Source organism: Petromyzon marinus, chromosome 17, assembly GCF_048934315.1.
Source record: "Petromyzon marinus isolate PM22_M1 ecotype Great Lakes invasive population chromosome 17, UKy_Petmar_22M1.pri1.0, whole genome shotgun sequence".
NCBI lineage: Eukaryota > Metazoa > Chordata > Hyperoartia > Petromyzontiformes > Petromyzontidae > Petromyzon > Petromyzon marinus.
In genome coordinates this window covers 21227075-21250605 of record NC_133683.1, presented here as the reverse complement: position 1 = coordinate 21250605, position 23531 = coordinate 21227075, and the positions used below count along the sequence as shown (strand labels likewise).

General features: G+C 42.4%; 1 protein-coding gene across 1 annotated transcript in view; it reads left to right on the top strand.

Annotated features, from left to right (window-relative positions):
- Positions 1–23531, top strand: part of LOC116943175 (synaptotagmin-6-like) — a 45244-nt gene that overhangs the window by 15526 nt on the left and 6187 nt on the right. Inside the window, exons 7-10 of the mRNA XM_032955797.2 lie at positions 4983–5096; positions 6077–6265; positions 9286–9400; positions 12216–12424. Of these exons, the coding sequence (XP_032811688.2) occupies positions 4983–5096; positions 6077–6265; positions 9286–9400; positions 12216–12424 (627 nt within the window). The remainder of the gene's footprint in view (positions 1–4982; positions 5097–6076; positions 6266–9285; positions 9401–12215; positions 12425–23531) is intronic.

The following is a 23531-nucleotide window of genomic DNA, read 5'->3' as shown; positions in this document are numbered from 1 at the left end:
GGGACGGGGTTAATGGGTGTGTCCTGAGCCAACATCCTTGGCTTACAGGTGTAAAGACATGGTGAAAATCAGTTTGACAAAAACACACACTGCTTGTTTGCTGGAGGTTGCTCACGAGGAGGCAAGATTGACGTTATCCACAGGGCTTTGCCGAGCATCAGTGTTCACACTCACTTAGGTCATCCTTAGCTCTAATAGCTTCCTATGGGTTTCTTCGTTGAACACGAAGTTCATTTCTTGAGCACTTGCCCGGGTAGACGGAGGGCCCCAATTCTGCCCTGGGAATGTTCATTTCTTATCTTGGCCAATCTAATTGTAGACAAAGTGACATCTGGGCTAATATTATGCACTGTGTGATGGAGTTGACAACACTTTTAAATAGGGATGTAGGAATCCCCATGCCTCGTTGGTTATGACATTCGTTTGACTTTAAATGCCACGCTGGTTAGCGTGGGTTGGTGGAAGGGGTACCCATAACTGCTTCAATTAGCACTCGCCACTGATGTTAGCAGTGGCTGCGAACCCAGCTCAGAATAACAGGTTCATAGCACATAACTCTTCCCACACACTACTGCCCCCCTGCCCCCAGTCTGTATGATACAATGGACATAATTACGTGACGTTCAATATTTAGAAAGGGCAACATTGAATGTAGCCGAATATAATGCATGTAACATATGTACTTATTTTATAATAAACCAAAGAATGTTTGAGAATGCCACGTCATTTTACCAGTGGTATAAAAACATCTATTATTTTCTCTTGGAATGTCAATTAAGAGGATTTGCAGGGTATATAGCATTGGTTAGGAAATAATTATTCTGACAAGAACATTGTTTTCACGAAAACATTTTTTTGCTGAAAGGCTTTGATGAGGATAATTGGAAAACATAGATTAGTGTTGACACACAACCTTCAGATGGACGGTTACTTTAAAGAAGTGTGGATGCAGAATAAGAACCCAGACCATAATGATGACAGCTAAGTAAGTGGTTTAATTTCTTACTTCAATATGCTGAAAATTACAAGGCAGACAGCCTCGCCCATGTTCAAGGCATAGTTTTGTTATGATTCGTAAGTTTGAATTGTATGCCCTGCAACTGAGACTTGAGTGACAGTCAACCCTCTCAGCTCAATCAGATTTCATGACGCTGACAGCAACCTTTTTGCGATGTTCCAAGTGAACCCCGAGGTTTTATATAATGGGCAGACTTTGCCAAAATACATATCTGGAGGGTATCCTTTTTATTTTAATTCTGGGTTACATTTAAAATGATCTGCAAACGCTGACCCTCCGTTGAAAGAGTCACTCAAAGGCATTTAAATAAAGGTTGCATTTTCAGAAGAACATGTTTTATTTATAAAGTAAGGAAATATGGCACCTGAGGGGACATGTTGAAGGAACTCGTTGTATGGCAGACTCACAGCTTTGTCACTTGAATCCTTTCAACGTCCCCATGTTTGTTTTGTTCCACCCTTTCATCTTGTGAACTGGATATTTTGCGTTGCTGTTAACTTTCATAATTTTGCCCCGTAATTATCTATGTCCCCTTTTTGAAATTGTTTAATATAACTTAAAAAGATTCATCTTCTTTGGTTCTTTCGGTAAAGTCACGTAGAATGAGAATAAAATATTAAATTAATAAAATAAAATGACAATAAAATTCTCACGACGTTTCGGCCACAACACAAGTGGCCTTCAGGTGAAAGGAACAGACCTGTCGGGACGACAGAGCTTCAATGAACGTTGTTAAGATTCGTAGCATCTTTTTAAGCTGGTTTAGAGAAGTGAGGCACCTTGACAAAGGGGTTTACATATGAAACAGGATAATTTAGCATTGAAATAGCTGAGTGATTAGCTTGTGACTGGTCATAGAAATAGTTAAAGTCAAAGCTTACACATCCACAGAGGCACCGAGTACAAATCAAACAGGAGAATTTATCATTGAAATAGCTGAGTGATTAGCTTGTGACTGGTCACAGAAATGGCTATGTAAAAGTCAAAGCCTACACATCCACAGAGGCACCTAGTACAAATCAAACAGGAGAATTTAGCATTGAAATAACTGAGGGACTAGCTTGTGACTGGTCATAGAAATAGCTATGTTAAAGTCAAAGCCTACACATCCACAGAGGCATCTAATACAAATCAAACAGGAGAATTTAGCATTGAAACAGCTGAGTGATTAGCTTGTGACTGGTCACAGAAATGGCTATGTTAAAGTCAAAGCCTACACATCTACAGAGGCACCTAGTACATGGACGCCAAAGGGTCTGCAACAACTCGACTATCATATAGTAAACCGATGTGAAAAAACCCAAGTCTAAATTGCATCAATATAATAAATGTACTCAATATATTCTTCAATAAGCTGAGCTATTAACAGTAACTGGGTATACACTACACTATATAATGAATACCATATAGTAAACCAATAAAAAACTAACATAAACTACCTCAATGTTATAAATAAACTATATATATTCTCCAGTCAGCTAAGCTACCAACAATAAGTCGTTATATATCGCAATGCTATATGGTGAAAAAATGGGTGGATTCTTACCCTCAACTTCAGCACCACGGATAGCTACGAGCCCCGTTCAGACGGACGAGTTCATCCATGGTCGGAACGGAGGAGGGGGAGAGAGACAGCTGCGAGGCGCTGTTATTCTCCATGTTGTAAACCATACCATTAACCGTGGTGTGAGAGGTATTAAGAGTCAATGCCAGCGAAAGAGCTGCGGTCTGAAGGTCATCGTAAAATACAATTAAATCGAAATTTTACTTAAAAAGAGTAGAGATATTTGCTGTAGTGTTCTGACGTCACAACGGGCATGCAACTTGTGTAACTAACCTGTGACCACTTCCTGTTTTATATGTCATGGAGGACGGAGATATGTCTGGCAATCTGTAGTTTGTCTCTGAGAATCAAGTAAAAATCTAATTTGAGTATTTCTCCCTTTGGGCTCATCCACGACTCGTGTTTGAACAAGGTGTTTGTTTTCTTCACTTTCCTTGCCGGCCGCGAACCCTAACAGACGTTATCGTCTCTCGCCCCATACTCCAAAACCAAATGCATCAATCATCGGCTCTCATCTATGCAACTCGCATCTGTCAACAGACACGTGGAGGTTTTGGTACACATTTTGCCACGTTTTTCAGTGCAGGTTGGCTAAGGTAGCGCTTTAAGATGTTTTCTTATTCATGTTTTTGTTTGTTGCGGTTGCACCCGATTCAAGAGCCGAATGGCTCACAGGGCTATATCAAATAAATGGAACTATGAACCTGATAAGATAATGACTTTGCAATAACGCAAGGCGCCCATAGCCCACCGAAACACCCATAGCCCCAATAGCCGCAAGCAACCAGCTGCCATTGCAACCGCCATAATAAGACTACAACCACAGTTAACCACAGCAACAATCACCAACATTAAAACAACTAGTAACTTTGTAACGGCTGTACAGGAAGTAATTCCGATTCATGTGACATTCATTAATATGTGATGCCTCCTTGGACTCCGTGATGAAAAATGTCCCACTATTTTATGCAACGCCTCACGATGTGGTCCCATCTAGATGCTATATTAATTTACACTGCATTTGTCTTAATCACAAGCAATGCACCTTGCAGTGTGATGCCAGTGCGTAGGCAATACAGACACATGGTCTGCATCAATTAATGAAAGTGTGTAGTCTCCATAGACACATGGTCTGCAGCGAAGCCAGCATTCAAATAGATACACACGTGGTCTGTAGTGTTTATACAACATTGATATAGACACGTGGTCTGTAGTGTTTAAACAACATTGATTTAGACACGTGGTCTGTAGTGTTTATACAACATTGATATAGACACGTGGTCTGTAGTGTTTATACAACATTGATATAGACACGTGGTCTGTAGTATTTATACAACATTGATATAGACACGTGGTCTGTAGTGTTTAAACAACATTGATATAGACACGTGGTCTGTAGTGTTTATACAACATTGATATAGACACGTGGTCTGTAGTGTTTATACAACATTGATATAGACACGTGGTCTGTAGTATTTATACAACATTGATATAGACACGTGGTCTGTAGTGTTTATACAACTTTGATATAGACACGTGGTCTGTAGTGTTTATACAACATTGACATAGACACATGGTCTGCAGTGATGCCGACATTTATATTAGACAGATAGTGATATCAGCGTGTAGACCACATACGCATTGTGTGCAGGGAAACCAACATTTTAGACTTCGCCAACACATGGGTCTGTTGCGATACCATTGTTTATCTTACAGAGACTGATTGTCTGCAGTGCAAGGACTGTAGAACACTGCCCTGCTCACCCACCCTCCCATTGCTCTTGCACCAGCTGTCTGCCTTAAGCAACAATGTACCGCTGCCTCTGTAAAACGAGGCTTGGCCTTGGCTATTAAACACATTCATAGGTTACTTCATAGGTAGACATGGACGGTTGGACCTTAATGAGGTTGTACAGATTGGAGCCGAGAATTTGTTCAAGGCCATTAAGCGGTACAACATAGGGTTGTGCCTGAAGTCATATTGATGTTCTAAATAAATCAACATAATTGCATTTGGAATAACAGTTGCAGCTCTGGCCTGTGTGCTTATTTGTGTAAAGAATACCCGTGTTGTTGCATACACTCAGTGATTGCATGCATGCAGCCATTGTTGAGAATAATTACGGGGTTTTTGTTGTACGCAAGAAAAAAAATAATTTGTCAGCTGCAACAGTGGATGCAAACATGCAGCGAACTTTTTTTTACCTCTGTGGTTAGAGATCCAATTACCTCGACTAGGCATATGTCATATGTAGGTCTCTAAGTTATAAGCAGATTCACGAGTCAATTAATTCGCTAACTCCAGTACGTAGTAGGAGTAGAAATAATAAGCGCAGTGTGACAGAGACGCATTGCTCTCTTACACCCCGTGTGGTTTTCCCGGTCACATTCTCTCCTCAGGTTCAAAACCTCGTGCTCAAGCCGAGCAAGGCTCCGCCGAGCCTCTACGTGAAGGGCACGGTGCTCGCTGACAGGCGGTGGACCTTCAAGACCAACATGAAGCCCAACATCAGCGTGAGCGAGCCCGCGGGCGGCGGGGCACGAAGGCCGCGGTTTCCACGAAATCCCCTGGCAATCGAACTCGTCGGCCCAGTTGTAGGGTGGACATTCCATCAGTGGGGGTCAACTAAGGGCTCTGTAAATACCCGAGACCTGTCTCCTATGAGAGTATCAGCAGAGGATGTTTTTTGGGGGTATTTATTTTCTCCCCCCCCCCCTCTCTCACTCAGGAGTGCATTGATTTATCTTTATACTCTATTACTTAATCCTCGTTCAATGGCGAGGGATGAGGGAGATCAATTATGGCGCCTCACTCAAGGCAGTCACAAGGTCGAATGGTAAACAACAGTGGCATAAACATAACCGTTGTGTATTACACTGTTGTACAAACATACTTTATGTTTTAAGTGTTTCGCAGACGGCATTATGAACCTGCCAACCTGAGTTCCATTGTCGGCCACGGCCTTCATCAGGGGCGAGTGATATCCGAAACCGGTCGAGGCTTTCCATCCTTCACCAACTTGCACTGACCAGTTTGGTGAAGTATGATCAAACAACTCCCATGGCCAACATGGCATGGGTAGGCCTACGTACAGCAGTGGATTGACAAAGGACCGTAAATTATATTACTTTCAACTTTAATTTCATAACTGGCAGCAACTGTTTAACTATGGATTAATAATTTAGCAGAGAGGTCTTGCGGCCATTATTTTAACGGACATTTACATGCAATGTTATTAGCCCTTACTAACATAGCCATCAAACATGGCATGCACAGTTGCAACCTGCTCTGATTTGGTTTAATTTCCCTCACTATTTTGCGTTATTCTCTTTTTTGGTGACCCTGGTCACCCTGGTAAAATGAGACTATCCTGGACTATGCTCGACTTCTCACCTGGTTTTAACAACAACAAAAATACACCAAACTGACTCGAACACAAAACTCCCTCAGCGCGAACGCGATGGTGGGACTTATCGCCTCGTTTCTCCCGCAGAACCCGAGGTACGACGAGATGTTTGTGTTCAACATTGAGTCCAAAGCGATGCAGACGGCCAAGCTGGAGTTACAGGTGGCCACCAGGAAGCCCCGCAAAGAGATCCTGGGGAAGACGACGATCAGCCTCCACAGCCTGGGAGAGGAGGCAACGGATCACTGGCTGGAGCTCTTCTTTCATCACGCCACTGTAAATAAGCTCATGAATAATTCATCCATAATACAGGTTTTTTTTGGGTTAGATCGCGTAAATATAAATGTGTCCTTAAACCCACCACCACCCGACCCAGCCAATTAGTACGGTTTGTCACGTAAACAGAACATTTAAATTCGGGACGAGTATAGCACAATCTGAGTATGACGTTTCACCCGTAATTACATGATGAAGCGATTTGTAATGTATTGATAGGAAGATTTGATCCACGGGTAATCGGATTTTCCACGGATAGAGTTGAGGGTGCGGATAATGGGAAGAGTAATTAGGTTTGCTCTGTCTGCTCGGAACAGGTGGATATTTAATGGGAATTGACACTTGAACCAACATAATTTTTTCTGGAGAATCGTTGAGGAATCCGGCCTATTCAACTGTCAGAAACGCCTTCATCAATGTCGAGTCAGCAGTCATTGTTATAGTGGCATGAATCTTCGCCCTGAAACTCCCATTGGCTGTTCCACTTGCATTTGGGCCAAACATTGGAATCAGGTGTGTGTTATAACTACGAGCGTAAGTCATTGCCGCATGCTCATAGCAACTGTAAGATTAATTATTAGTAATAATACGTGCTTTCTATCAGCTCACCCACCTCAACGTCAGTGTGCTCATGCCCACATGCATCTACAGCCCAGGGGGCATGGAGATGAAAGATCCGCACACGTCTGCCCGATGTCTCTCTGCGTCCCACCCGTTAGTGTCTGCCAACATGCCGAGTGGCAGTGACCATTATGAATTCAGAAGACACTGAGATAGCACGTTAGCGTACAGACCCGAGCATCCTGCACCTAACACATCGACACAGTGATGTACAGTACAGACAAAAGCCATCACAGTCAATCGGCTTTAATGGGGAAGTTAAAACAATGGTGCAAATCTCTTACATTTTCTGCACCCCCACCTCTTTCCACACAGCAATGAAAATGGAAACACGACAAATAGTTAATCGGTAGGTCGCATGTGATGGGGTAAAGTGTGGGTACTCCCACATATTTTTTGTGTTTGGTTGTTGTTTGTGTTTAGTGTGTTGTTCTTCCCCCGCACCACATATTAGCACGGTTGGCTATGTACGGTACGAAAGAAGTGAACACACGTGCACACATCTTCCAAGTCGTCTGGCCAACACGGAAAAGTTGTTCAAAGTGACCTCGAGATTGGCTTTATAGAGTTTGTAGTGGAGGAAATTCCTCTGGCAGTGCTGTGAGAAAGAAATTCCAGGGCTGCTCCTTTACCGCCAGCTTATGGGCCTTCCGGATGAGTGAAAACACATGGGTTTTCATGCACGTCAGCCGCCACTGAATTACCATGAGCGATATTCCTTGAATAATACAGGCGCATCTGATCCACTACCAAGCATGGAAGGATCGCTGCACTATCAGTATCATTGTGCAGCAGTGTAATAAGGAATCATGGCCGTTAAACGTTGTTATTGTCCCGTTGACTTGGTCAGTGTGTCCCCTTTGATGGCTCATTGATATCTCAGAACAGATTAATTATTTAAATTTCAGTGTAATGAGCTCAGAATACAGAGCTTCATTACACAAAATAACAATGAAGCCCTTTAATTCTTATTATATTATTGGTTCTTTCGGTAAAGTCAAGTTGAAAGGAAACAATAAAATAATAAAAAATATATAAAACAATCAAATTCTCACGACGGTTCGGCTGTAACACAAACAGTCATCATCAGGTGTGAAAACCAACGGCAAGAAACATTTGAAAGAAGTGGCGGTTTGTATTTATTTAAAAAAAACGTTAGCACCACGGATAGCGATTTGACAGTTTGTTTAGAAGGACGAGTCCATCTATGTTCGGAAAAGAGGAGGGGGGAGACGAAAAATTAATGTATGCTGTCTGAAAGCCACCGTAAGCGTGAACAATCAATTAAGACCCGAAATGGTTTATCAAATCCTTCCAATGATTGCTAAGCCAGAATCCATCTTCTCGGTTGAAATTGTCTCTGTGTTTGTATATGTGGATAGCCTCATGAACGAATCTCTCATGGTAGCCCTATGGCTTGCAAATAACCTCTGTCTTGGAGAAGTCAATGTCATGTGAGCCTTCTGAATTATAACAGTGATCTGCCACGGCCGAGGTGTTGGTCCTACCGTGTTTTAGGTCTGCTTTGTGTTCACGAATGCGGTCCGAGACATGTTTGGTTTCTCCAATGTAACTACTACCACAGAGGCAACTTAGTTTGTAGACACCAGGGTACTGTATGTCCGGAATCACATCTTTTACAGACGGAACCAGATCACGGATTTTATGTAATGTGTTGAAACGGACCTGGATCTAATTCTGTAGAGGTATCATATGTCCCCAGCTTATATCCATCGTATATATGGCATGACACATCATAGCGTCTCGTTACACAGATGCACGATACTCAGTTAATGATATTGCCAATATTTATAACCTTGCCAATTTGTAATGTGTTTATTTAAATAATTTAAGCAACTATTCAGTTAACAATCCTTACTCAATAAACAGTCACTTGATTATATAAATGGCTTTTTAATGGACAAGAGGTTCCCTCAAATGAATCACGAGCTATATTTATTGCTCTTTTATTGTTATCGGGTAAAGGTTTATATTTACAGCCCATCACAATGTCTTATTCAGCAGATGCTTAATAATATATTTTCTCATTAGGGGGGAATTGAGTGATGGCACAATGGTTAGCGAACTGTGCTATGAACCCGGCAACCTGAGTTCGATTCCTGGTCGTGGCTGACATCAGTAACCAGTGATATCTGATTTAATCCTGGGTGCCAACATTACTAATCTGGATTGGCCAGTTTTGTGAAGCATAGTCAATCAACCCCGATGACTGACGCAGCATGGGGTTAATTGTCGATCCATCCAGCAATTGATTGCCAAAGGGATATAATGAACGAAATCAATTGGTTTTCTCGGTCCATTTATTTCGTACAATGCTGATGAGTGCATTCCGTGCTGCCGGTTCCTTTGAAGTCGCATTGTGAGAGCCTGCATTGCAGATGGACAGAGGGGAGCTGTGTGTGTCCAGCTGTCTCGACCTGCAAAAGGACACCCTTACGCTGCACATTAAGGAGGCACGCGACCTCCGCAAGTCCTACTCGACCACCCCAGGCAGTGAGTCACCTTAAAGGAAACGGGCGTGCGTGCACGTATCCACACCCACGCGCGCATGCCTGCACACAACCAGAGCAGCGAGGCTAAGCCTACCCATACCCATGCCTGGAATTTCTGTTTGCACAGTCACATAATCACTTTAAGATGTTTTCTTGTTCGTGTTTTTGTTTTTTGTTTGTTGCGGTTGCACCCGATTCAAGAGCCGAATGGCTCACAGGGCTATACCAAATAAATGGAACTATGGAACTATGCCGTCAGGTGCGCAAGGCAGAGCCAATAGATTTCCTCATCGAATCTATCCTGGGTCAAGGTGTTTCACATCTCGTATGCCAATATTAAGTGCTGTCGGGTCTGATGTTATGAAATGCCATTTTTCGCTGACGACAACCTCTTAAACTTCGAGTAGAAAACCTGTTTTTTATTCTGTCGTTTGATATTTTGAGCACGTGACCCAAGTTGGTCCATCGTTAACATTGTGCTTGTGCAGAGGCTGCTGGTCTATTCTTTGCTCTTTTTTAATGTCATCTGTTGATACATAATCTGACTGTTTGACGAACATAATAATTAATGGATTCCTTTAGTTTATTAAGGCGTATGGAACATCCCAATGAGACTATTGTCCGATTATTGTACTCTTGGAAAATAAATAATATGTAATAAAAAATACTGCATTATTGTTTAGTCGTAATTGTATTACTGTTGTTAATTTATTGTTGTTCTTTCATGTTGTTTAATGCTGATATGGACATCCCATTTTTAATGGTAGAGGTTTTGATAGTTGGTTGAGATGTTTATTGTATGTGTGACCCATATCTCCCTTGAAAAAGAGACTTTTGGTCTACACGGGCTTGCACCTGACTTAAAGGATACAAAATACGACATGTGATGTCATAAACTGTCCTCTTGAGCATAATTTCAAATATCAACTCAGGTACTGCATTAGTTTAACAAAATACTCGTCAATAACAATATTTTTTTCTCAATAATTTCAGCCCTTTGTTTATCCACTGCTGAATGAAGGCCTTCCAACAATGTTAGTGATGGGTGTTGTTTGGCCATACTTCACCACGCTGAGTCTGTGTGGCTCGTAAAATCGGGGACTCAGAACTTGTTCAAATATCGTGGCCAGGAATCAAACTTCGGTGAACGTTTCATCGCGCAAAGCGAACACCACTGCACCAACCCTCTGCCGTGGATTTGTTTGTTATACTGCATATTATAAACTGACATGTAATCTAAACAACACTGGTTATTGATTCAATATCATTATAATTGCTTTGGAAGTGAAGTAAACTTAGTACCTTGGACAGCCTATGCAAGGAGACAACGATTAAGCGTTCGTGCCCTCGCCTTCTCAAAGGAGCGTGACATACACTGTGTAATGCTACCGCAGCGTAACACAGAGTCCCGGTGTTGGCTGGGCCACTTGAGAGTGCGCTGCGCTCTGAGGCTGGGAGCGGCGTTTACCTCCGCAGTAAATTGGATGAGAATGTTTGCCCGCGAGGCGTCGGCTCCGACGCACCGCTTGAGTCAATTGCGATTTTGCACGAACGCTCGTGCGTCGCGAAGGATCGTGTCTCTCTCGTCGGCACAGGGGCGCGTGCTGCGTGCCCTGTGCCCTTCATCGTCACCGTCTTAGCTTTGAAGATTGCTCTCTTCTCGTCATTGAACAGTAATTGATCAAAAAAAGAAACCCGAGCTTTTCGTGTGCGCATTGGAGGAAAATACATTTGAAAATTCTATGGATGCTAACCACTGAACAAAGACGGTCACTGCATCGGGCACTTTCAGATGCGCTTCTGCGGCCGTCTGGACTGTTCTTCTTTCCGATATTATGAAGCCACTGTAACTAGGAACTTTTAAATATCAATTGAAAACTGTTTTTTTTTTAAGAACTGCTCTTTGTGTTTAGTTTGTTGCCCTTCCCCCACACCTTCGAGTAACATGGTTGGCTACATATGGTGCGAAAGAAGTTCAACATTACATATATACAATTGACTTTTTAACAATGCGATGTAGCCCAATCAAAAAATCTGGCACACGGTGAACTACTTTTGAAAGAAAATAATTGGTGGTTCGTCACACCTGGATGAGCTTCGTCAGTGGGTGATTATAGTTATCGTTTAATAACCTTCAAATGTAGCTAGTTTATTTCATTTGCAATGTTGCATGCATGGTTTGTTCTCAGAGGTTCGTGCCTGTATCACACAATTGCGAAAGGAAATAGCTCAAGTAGATACAGTTTACAAATGCTTTATAGGAAAAAAATGTGTGTTTTTGCATGAGTATATGTATTAACAGAGTTTATAATTGATCATCCTCAGCATCCATGACGGTGCTTTTTTCTGGAAGATTTTACTGTTTTATCCTGGATGTTTCTGTTGCCCGTCGTCACTTCAAGATGCTCTTTGTTCATGTTTTGTTTGTTGCGGTTGCACCCGAGTCAAGAGCCTCATGGCTCACAGGGCTATACCCAATAAATTAAACTGAAACTACTGTTGGATGATGGCCACCTGAAGCCATCTCTCACAGGCTTGCGATGCAAAAATCCCCAGTAGATATAGTTTCCAAATGCCTTCGGGGCACAATGCGCATTTTATACTAGTGTGTATTTACACGGTATGTAATTGATAACGTGTTATACATTAATAGTAATAACATTTAAAAATAATAATTTTGAATTTCTGAGACTATTTGAAAACATATCGACATTTTTTACGAGTGTCAATAACAGCAAGTATGTAATGAGAATGCATTTATATTTTTTTGCACACGCACACATGCACACACTTGCACACACATTTACGCACAATAGATGCATTCGTGAAAGCCACCATGCTCATAGCGGACAACAAGGTGGAGAGGAGACAGACGCCACTGAGTGCCGTGGTACATGGCGGCGTCAGCTGGAACCACCCCATCAGCCTCCCGGCCGAACACCGGCACCACAAGTTCCGCGGAGTGAGCGTCGAGCTGCGGGTGTTCTACCGCGACTCGCTCCGCCGGGCACACCTACTGGGCCAGGTGTGTGTCTCTCTCCGTCTCCAGCTCTCTCTCTCTCTGTGTTTCTTACTGACCCAAACAACAATGAGCCCCAACCAAATCTGACCTTTTGCTGCACAATAGCCAAGCGCTGTTTTTTTTGTTACGTTCAAACCCATTTGCGCGTCGGTGAGTGATGTAAATTATAATCGCAACAAATACTGTACAACTAAATATCCAACGCATTGCGCGCTTTCATATGCACCACTGGAGCTATGCACTTTAAATATAGATCGAAAACTAATTCTTTAGAACTGCTTTTTGTGTTCAGTTTGTTGTCCTTCCCCTGCACCCCCGATTAGCACAGTTAGCTACATACCGTGCGAAAGAAGTTCAACATACATACATGTTCTAAAAGAGCTAATAATCCGATATTTGGTACATAGAGATCAAGTCTATCCTTATAAGTAGAAAAATCCTGACACCGAAAATTGCAAATGTGGGCCCTCCATATAACAAAATGCAAACCGCAACAGTGCAGCCCTGCAATTGTTTGCTCATGCCACTGCTGGCAGAAAGACCTCCACTAGACGAGCTCTACAGAACTCATAGAGAAGACATTCTGGCATCCTCTTCTATTCTGGGCAGATATGGGGAGTGCTCACATTTTACCCCACCACACACGATCCTACAATAAACTGTGGTGAACCAACTTGTACTGCTGAGTGGACAGAGGCGAGGGATTTAAGAGAAACTTGCCCCATTTGCCGCACCGGGAGATCGAACCATTGACCTCTGTACTGCAAGTCACGTGTGCGGACCAACACACCATGGCAGCATCTCTCCCTCGGTTATAAGTTGGAAAATATTTTTTTCTCAGTTTAACACGTAGTAGGCTTTCATGACCAATATGATCCATAATATAGGTTTGTTTTCGTGTTAGATCGCGTAAATATAAATGTGTCGTTAAGCCCAAATCTGGCTGTCGCCTGATGAAGCTAGTTGTAATTACTGGTGAACGTCGTACTCAGATTGTAAATGTTGTGGATTTGTTCTCCAACACACAGGTGTGCTGTACTTGTGACGAATTGCCATGTTCTGTTCATGTGACAAACCTTACATATTGGCTGGGTCGGGTGGTGGAGGGTTTAACGACACAACATTTATATATTTACGCAATCTAACCCCACAAAAAAGAATCTTTTATTATTTATTTCCTCTTTTAAGCCTGGGGCTGCGATAGTTTTTTTTTAATCTGGAGGTTCGGTGTTTTTGAAAGTGTGTGATGCTAAAGCTGATAAAATGCAATCAAAACAATATTTTTTTGAGTTAAACTTTCATGAATATAGCTTTTCAACACTTTGCTCTGTATGGACACGTGTGTGTTGATACTCTGTTCATGTCTGTGTATGGGTATAAATATATACATTATATGTACTCGTGTGCCATGACGGCCTTCATAGGTGCTTGCTAACGAAATTTTCCCCAACAGTCTGTTCAGGCAATAGGGGGTATCGTTGTCTTTGTATTTATGTATTATGTACAATTTTATCACATTTTCGTATGAGCTAATATTGATTTTCACATTTATTTGTATTGATACGGTAGCTTTGTGTAAAGCATTTATCAAGTACCTTGTAAATATACGGCCAGTGTGTGAGTTTAAAGACGTTTTATGCAGTGAGTAAAGAACATTGAGTTACATCTGGGTTCAAAATAGGATCAGAATGTTCTCAATTGCCTATCGCCTATGATTACTGTTACCTTGCACTGGTCTTGCCAGGAGCAGTGAACTTGTAAATTGTACAACAATTCATGGCGAGAGTACAACAGCAATGTACTGCAGTAAAACTTTGTGCACCAGTATGCCCTATGTGGTAGTATATAGTATACCGTTGTGCACTCCATCATATCCATGACTGTGTGTGTGCACTTGTGAAAGCTTCTGATTGTTGTTCTTCCTCATATGGGCCGCCACGGTGGAGAGATGTTAACTACCTCGCCTGGTATACCGGAGGTCTTGGGTTCAATCCCGACCCTGACGCCTGCTGTACATTTGGAGTTTGCGTGTTCTCCCCGTGGTCGCGTGGAGTTTAATCTGTGTCCCCCGGTTTGTTTCCTGCGCCTTTAGAAACGTGCCTTTAGAGTATTGGGCTGCTATAAATGTCCACAGCAGTCACTTCGTTGAGCTCTCCTTTGCGGCCAGGTCGTTTCTGAAAGAGAGCTTCATAGCTCAGTTGGCCTTACCTGGTAAAATAAATAGAGTTGTAGTCATAGATATTGCTTGTTAATCTCATGTGTTTTGCTTCTATTAAAGTTTTTAAGGCTCTGTCAATTTTGGTGCTGCAGTAGTTTTAGCAAACAGGACTTTGCTTGGAATTCAGGCGCCTGAGCTCCAATCCCGACCCAGGGCTCACATGAGCCAGCGAGTGATAGCTCACGTGGTGCTTGGCCGCCCCTCCCCCTCTTTCACTGTGGTGGTGAAGTATGGTCACGCAACTCCCGGCGTGGACATGCCTTCAACCAGCAGTAGATAAAGAAAGGGCTTTAAATGTCATTCTTTAATTGTCGCCATTTGCTTAAAAATGTGAGGGTTTATTTATAACATTTGACGTTACATTTCTTTGTAATGCAATAGTTTTTTTATATAAATATTTTTGTGGTTTGTCTTTGTAGAGACTTGTTGTTCCTTTGGACTCTCACCTGGTTATAAAGGACTTCGGTCAACACCCAGGGTTTAAAAATAATGAATAATAACCAAACCAAGCAATACACTCGGTGTTCTGTTCTGACAGACAAATATATCACAGGGAATGCCAGGTTAACGACGCATTTCTATTTACTCGATCTAACACCAAAACCTTTATTATGAAAATTATGAAGGTTTTACATGACGGTAAAACAAACAGGGTGGCATTCCTTCCAGTGCATTGAGATAAATAAAATCAGCCTTATATTGTACATACCACATCAGCCTTTATTTAAAGCAGCATTGGTGCTCAAATTAAAATGAAACTTAAAGAACTTTTACTGGTAGTGATGTGGGTACAAAAAAAAAAGCAATCGTGTTCAGCCATTCATTCAATCCACTGCCGAACGAAGGCCCTCCCAATGCCATGTCAGTAATGGGGGTGGTTTGTCCATACTTGACCGTGATGGTCACTGGGGTTTGGTGACAGAGAGGGTGCAGCATCGGTTCTGTGATATCACCCGCCACTGACTTTAGCTGTGGCTAGGAATCAAACCCAGACTGATGGGGGCCATCGTGCAGTTTTATAACCACCGCACCACCACTTCCTCCAGGGTCAAGGTGGACAACGCAGTATTAATAAAGGCTTGAGCAATGCAATTGAGTACGAAAGAATACTGCTAATTATTGCATTCAGCACTGAGAGAGACTGCACAGCCAATACCTTGCATTTACAATTCCCGTGCGCAGCTGCCGGTCGTTGAAATCCATACATCACATTGCGAGCGCACGCGCGCGCGTGTGTGTGTGTATAATGTGTGTGTGTGGGTAGCAGTAGTGTAGCAGTTAACGCACTGCGCTATGAAGCTGGCAACCCAAGTTCGATTCCCACTCGTGGTCAACACCGGCGATGATTACGTGAACCGGTCCTGGACCTTTCCTTTCTCAACTCATCCTCAAATGAGCACCTGGTGCGGCGTGTAAACATCACCACTGGGAAGACAATGACGGCCGGGTGTGATGTTGGGCCCGCATCCCCTCGCGTGCCGTGACAGATTTCTTAAGCGCTCGCTAACAGCGCTTGCTCCAAAAGTTTGCTAACGCTATTAGGGGGATCTTTGTCTTTGTAATGCGCTTTTGACAGGCAGAGTGATCGATACATCTGACACGCATGTGTCGTGTGGCCAATGCCGCGAGGTTGAAATGAATTCGGCTTTCATCAGTTAAATTGGCCAAAGAGAATGGTGCACGGATGCTGTCGTCCGTCGTGTCAATTATAAATAACGAGGCTCCGGAACGCGGCATATTAACTTGCCAGTTATCATTACTTCAGTATGAACTGGCAGTTTGGGAAGTGAAATATATAATCGTAATTGAATTTATTTCAGCAGGAATGTCCCCGTTAGACATAGATATTTATCTTCTTTGGTTCTTTCGGTAAAGTCACGTAGAATGAGAATAAAATAATAAATTGATAAAATAAAATAACACAATAATATTCTCACGACGTTTCGTGAGGGTTCTCGGGTACATGATTTTAAAAATGTATGTTGAGTATAAAGTATAGTGTACGAATAATGTGTAGTGGCGCTCTTATACTCTGTGGTTTTAGCGTCACACTCCACGGGATGTTAATGATTTGGCTCACTGATTGTGAGCATCATATGTTTGTAAGAGTTAAGCACAATATCTCATGGAGTGTAGAAATTTAGGCTGACCCTGCTCTGAATGGACCAATCAACCTCGGGGCTGTATTGTTTTTTGGCTTTTGATAGAAAGAGTTATAAGCATGTACTCAACTGCTGTACAGTTGTGCAATATGTAATCTTTCTAGCTCTTCTAGAACATTGTTAAACTCTGCATCAGTCACTGAGTCAACCACAATAGTGTATATGTAAAATATGAGACCTGGGTGCCAGGCAGCTTTGTCTGTTGGTGCTGTGTGCATTGCTTTGTAAACAGGGGTCAAGTAAAAGTGGTTTGCTACTCAAATGAGCATGGGGTGATACTCATCTTATGTTCACGGCACTGAACGAGCGGTGGAAAATCCACATTCCTACTTGAGTTGGGATTTAATCTACAGGACAACCGTTGTTGATTCCCCACAAAGCGGTATTTACTTTAGCGGCAACAGAGAAACGTTTTCCTCAGTCAAACCCCAACCGGTCATGGAATTCATGGCCTTCTGGTTGCGAGCCACATGCCCGCACCGTTGCACCACCTGGCATAACGATACGTGGCTTAAAAGGGATGATCGATAAGTTATTATGATAATGCCACTATTAATATTAGTGCGTCGGGTGAAGCAGTGACAGATTGGTTACCCAAGTGCACTGTGAACACGGTGACCTGTGGTTGCTTCCTGGTGGCAACTCGCATCAGTGGCGAGTGATATCTGGGCCAGTTCTGTCCTCCACTTCACCAACCCCGACTGACTGGTGTGGTGAAGTATAGTCAAGCAACCCTTTTGAATGGCATGGTGAGGCTTTAATCAATTAATTGATAAAGAACTTAAATCTCTTACTTATTATTTAATAATTGTATCAGAGTACTGATATTATGATATTCCAGGAGTTTGGAATAATTAATTCTGTATTTCTTCATCTTCGCTTTTAAACTTAGTCGACACAAAGAAGAATCCATCATTATAAGAGTATTTCTAGAATGAACCAATTACATAAGCATACTTTCTCGTAGCTCCCATTTGAAATTAAACATTTTAAAATACTTAATCGCCCATTAAATGAGTGCTCCATTGAATTTCGATTTAAAGCTTTCGTGACTGCAAGGATTCATCTTCTTTGGTTCTTTCGGTAAAGTCACGTAGAATGAGAATAAAATAATAAATTTTATTCTCATTCTACGTAAATTTTATTCTCATTCTACGTGACTTTACCGAAAGAACCAAAGAAGATGCTCCATTGAACTTTTTTTTTTCCTTGAGCCGGGTCATGCGATGTGGATAAAACATAATCCCATAAATACATCAACACTGCACACACTTGAGTTAATAAATAAATGCCCCCCCCCCCCACCCTCTGAAAAATACCAAGTACCATTGGAAAGATGTCATCAACCAAGTCAAACTTTAGCTGCCTTATAATTTAATTGTACAGCCATTTCCATTTCTTCCAGTGTGTTGTACCCGCTTTCGTGCAGTGCACCACCGCTACCCCCGAACCCCCTGCAGCATAACAACAGGCGGCTTAACTTAGGCCCTCCCCCCCACCCACGTCACTTCCTGGCTCCTCCCCTTAACCTGTCTATATAATCTCGGGTGTCTCAGAGCTCTACACTTAAATTTGGATTTAAAGCTTTCGTGACTGCAGTAATTCATATTCTTAGTTCTTTCGGTAAATTCACGTTGAAGGGAAACAATAAAATAATAAAATATATATTTTATAATCTTAGTTCTTTCAGTAAAGTCACGTTGAAGGGAAACAATAAAATAAAATAATAAAATATATATTATTATTTTATTGTTTCCCTTCAACGTGACTTTACCGAAAGAACTAAGAATATAGCTCTTCACTTGATACAGCTATTTTGCTGTGACTGTTCCACCTGAAGACGGAAGCTTGTGTTGCCTCCGAAACGTCGTGATTTAATTTAGTTGTTTTCATTTATTTTATTTTACCTACGTGACTTTACCGAAAAAAACAAAGAGTATGAATCCTTGCAGTCACGAAAGCTTAAAATCTAGAATGAAGTACACGATCGTTGCTCCTACGTGAGTAGGGCAGTGGCAAGATGTTAACTACCTCGTCTGCTATACAGGAGGTCGTGGGCTTGATCGATCCCGACCCTACCCGGAGGGCACCTGACCTCGGGGTTGTCGTTCGTGGAATATCTGTACCCCCTCCCCATCATTCGTGCTCAGTGCCGGGTTGGTGTTTAACAATAATAATACTAAAACGTTCTAAATACTGCAAATTGGGTCTGTGTGGAATGCATCAAAACAGCATAAATTGGCCTCCAATTGTGCATTGAACTGAACTCGTATTTACAATCATTATTATGAATGTTATGGCACATGGGTGAACACTCAGCGGGTAAGTGCGTGATGTTAAGAATGTACCTGCACAGGGAAGGGCAATGATTATTGAGCACCAAGGTGTATTAAATAGGCGGGATGGTATTTTCCATTATTTTCCATCTGTACTTAAAGCGCCCTGAACCAGAGCCGAATGAAACGTGCAGCCTGTAGGCACCGGCGTGCGGTGGAACTTTAAATCGGTGCTCATGGCAGTTTGGGAAGGGATATTGATGCTGCACTCTGAGCCTGGAACAATGATAACAAAGTGTGCTGTCGTCTTTCCCGAATGTCAAACGCGCATGTTTATTAGTGTTTTATATCTTACGTCACACTTTATTGTCTTGTTTTTCTGACGGTTATGTGTTCGTACATGCTCGTGTAAGTATTGTGTATGTATGTTGAACTTCTTTCGCGCCGTATGTAGCCAACCGTGATAATTCGGAGGTGCGGGGGAAGGACAACGAACTAAAACAGGAAACAAACTGTTCTCAAGAAATTAGTTTTCAATCTAGATTTTAATGTGCACAGCTCCAGTGACGCATCTGAAAGCACGCGATACGGTGGCTATTTAGTTGGTGGATATTTAGTCGGTGGATATTTAGTTGTGCAAATGTTATTGCACTTCCCTGATCCCCGGTCTGCCTCTTCAGATTTCCCATCTCCGTTCCGCGTTGCTCGCCAGGCCCACGGGAATGTTGTTGCTCTTACGCCCAATCGGCAAGGGAGGTCTGACGGTTGCGTTCTTTCCTCAGGGCAACCCCCTGGGGCCAGGGAATTGGTGATGGGGGTCCACCACCTTTGTCAAATCGATCACTGCGCTGCCTCCCGTCTTCTCCAACAATGCTGCACTAGCTCCCGTAAGGGAACAAAGAAGGCGCTTTTAACGAAGGGTACAGAATTTGCCCGGGGCTAGGACAGTAACTTCAGACGCTGCTGGCTGCACACAGGTCCGTGCCTCCACGTCGCCCAGTAAACAGACACATTCCGTGCTCCCCACCACCCACCCCGGACACCCCTAGTCAACAACAGTGCCCCTTGTCCCACCCCTCCCATATACATTTCATATCATCATCATCGGCCATGATTTATCCACTGTTGGATGGAAGACTGGTAGGTTAAACTCCCTCTAGGTTATCTGAGACCACCATCACATAACTATCCATATTTTGGGCCCTTGCTATTTAAATGCAAGCTTATTGCTGGATGTCGTATATGTTATGTGTGATTTATTCTGCTAAAATTAATTTGACTCCATCTGCCTTCTACTGTCAGAGTCGTCGAAGCTGCACCTCAAGTCGACGGTTGGGTGGCTCAGCGGCCAGAACATCGAGCTGGTGCCGTGGACATCCTGCATTTAAAATCAGTCGGGTTCTTTTTATTCAATATATCTGTCCGCTGAGTCTTTACGGTGCCATAGTTTCGACATTCAGGCACATGACTGATTGGGTGACATGCAGACACATGACTGATTGCGTGACATTGTTTAACCACGAGGTGTGAAGCACGCAGCCCCCCCTGTAGGGTCAGGGTTGGAGGGAGACTGGGTCCCCCCAAGGCTCACCCCCCCCCCCACTTCCACAATTTTAGTCAAGTCCAACAATGTTGGTATTATGTGTAACGCCATCCTTTCCTCATGTACATAGGGGGGTGAAACGTCAGCCATTTCTCGTATACAAAGTGTGTATGAGAACCAGGGTAGAATGGACGATAACCAATACAGATCGTACGTCAACTAATTATGTTAAGGGTGTAACATTTATTTTAAGTTTGTTTAACGTTGACCGTGCCGTAACCTCCCCCCATTTAAACAAGGTCACGCTACAGGGTAGGAGTCACGTAGCACTTTAGAAGTCACCGTAGAGAAAGGGAAATGTTTAACTTAACAAAATGCTCCTATAAACATCGCCTTATATATATTCATTTTATAACAGTGGTGTTGATGAATGTGTTGAGTTTTCACTTTGCAGTGAAATTCGTAGTACGTACAATAAATTAGTTTTGTAGCCTGTACTGATATGTAGCATGATGACGATTATGCGAAATACACATGTCCAAAATAACCCAAATTCTAACTCACCCTATTGGTTAATCGATACAAAAACAAACATTATTCTGATAGGTACAGTATATAAAATATCACAGCTCCTACTGTGTCATCACAGCTTTCTCTGTGTACTGTCACATCAAAATGTGCACTTTGTGCTCTGATATAACGATGCACATTCTGATATAACTACGTACACTCTGTACTGTGACACCACAACTTGCTATGGAATTTACTTCAGAAGTATTTCTGTGATGTCAAATTCCTGGGCTGATCTCTGGTGCAGTTGTAAGGGTGCCAAGAACATTCAATTTAACTTTAGAGTGTATTTTAATTTGTAATACGGATTACCCCCGTTTAGCCAAGTCGCCCAGCTATTTTACAAGGGAGATCCGTGGTGCGTGAGCACAGCAACAATAAAACAAGAACGTCAGTGTTGCAGAAAACGAGCACAGGGTCCTTGAGGAATATTGACGGTGGTACGCAAAACACATGCGAGTAGTCAAAAACAGTACAAATGTAATATGAAAAAGTTAGGTATAGGTCCACGTAAGCCATGTATTTTAGTATAAGAGTGACACAGACACAAGCAATTTGAAAGGGACAGTGCAAGCATGTGGGAGCTAGAGGCGCGAGAAGAAGTTAGGTACAGGTGCAAGCAGGTAAGCTGTGTGTTTTGGTTTAATTGGAAATGCCTTTGTCACGTGACATGAGGAGTAGAGTCGACAAATGTTGGCTGTGAGCGAAGCGTGCTTCAGGTGCCTTCCACAAGCGAACGAAGGACAGCAGGGGAACATATAGAGATGGGCGTGTGCTGTCGTGTGGCTCTCTCTGATAGGTGACCTTGGCATTTTGATTCTAGTTGACATCAACCCTGTGCGTGTGTGTGTGAAGTGTCGAGAATAGTGCACCCACTTGTAATTTGCAAGTTGGTGATAGTCGAGTTAACATTTCAAAGCCCGAGTCCTTGGGTTAATAATGCGTTTGCTTCCTTATGATATGTTGCGTGAAATGCACACACGCAGGCAGAGTAATAAAATGTTGTTTCTTATTGTAAATTGGAAATTGACCTTTCCATCATGAATTCTTCATCAAAGAGTGATGGAGAAGGGACATTGCCCAAAATGTCACCTTTTATATATTTGTTTTCTTTTCTTGTAGGGCAGTGTAATTGACGAACGTGTTCGGTTTTTTTTTCAATTATTTGTGCTTTGTGCGCCACTGCCAATGTATCGCAAATACAATAGCCACAAGGTGGTATTGTTTGGTGGATATTTTTTAGAAGATGTACAATATAGCAAATCTCCCGTTTTCAATTCCACCGAAAAAACTTCACAACTTCCTCCAACTGTTCTGCGCAATGCGCTCGGAAATAAAAAAAGAACCCCACGTTTTTTACAATCGTCCAAAACAACGGAGGTAAAACACTCGCTTAAAAGTCGCATCATCTCTTCGATCAAGCACAATGAGCGGAGCAAGTGTTTTTTTGTCGTTGTAACCAATAGAAAGTCTTGCGTTACAAAAAAAAACTAAACAACAAAAACTTTCCGGCTCTGAAGTTCATGCAATTTTCCGTCGCGCCAAAGTGAATACGGTCGGAAGTGGGTTAATCAGCCATGACGCACATATATAAGCGCCTTCATGCTTCCACAAGCATTCCTTCATGTCCGTGACATTTAGCTTGGCATTGATATGCGGGGCATGCTGAGATGACGTTTTTTAAAATATATTTTGGTACCAAAACCCAAGGTTGTGGGTGTGGAGCGCTGGTGCTGAATAGTGGGTTGTGAGTTCTCAGAAATGCTGTTAACTTGTTTGTAAACCTGTGATATCATCAAGGAGTACAAATCATCATGCAAACTTTGGTCATCCGTCCAGCGGCTATTGGCTAACCATAGAACGAAGACGGTTACTGCATCGCGCGCCTTCAGATGTTCTTCTGCGGCTGTCTAGAACGCTCTTCTTTCTAATATTAGGAAGACACTGGAGCATTGTACTTTTAATTCTAGATTGAAAACGAATTTCTTTAGAACTGATGTTTCGTTTAGGTTGTTGTCCTTTCCCCGCAACTGCGATTTGCATGGTTGGCTACATACTGCGAAAGAAGTTCAACATACGTCCAAACAAATAGGCAGCAGACAGGCCAAGATGAGCGAGAAAGGGAAGGGATCCCAGGACGGTAGTCCCCAAGACAAAATCAGAATCTTTATTTATACTGGAGGAATCTGATGAGCTATAAAGCTCTTTTCACAGATTGCCAGTAGCAGCGGGTCAGAACATGACAACAACAAGCAATATAACATGATAGAAGTGCAAAGTATATGAAAGATAGGTATATCACTCAAAAAATCACAAATAAAACTAAACTTTGATTTTACCA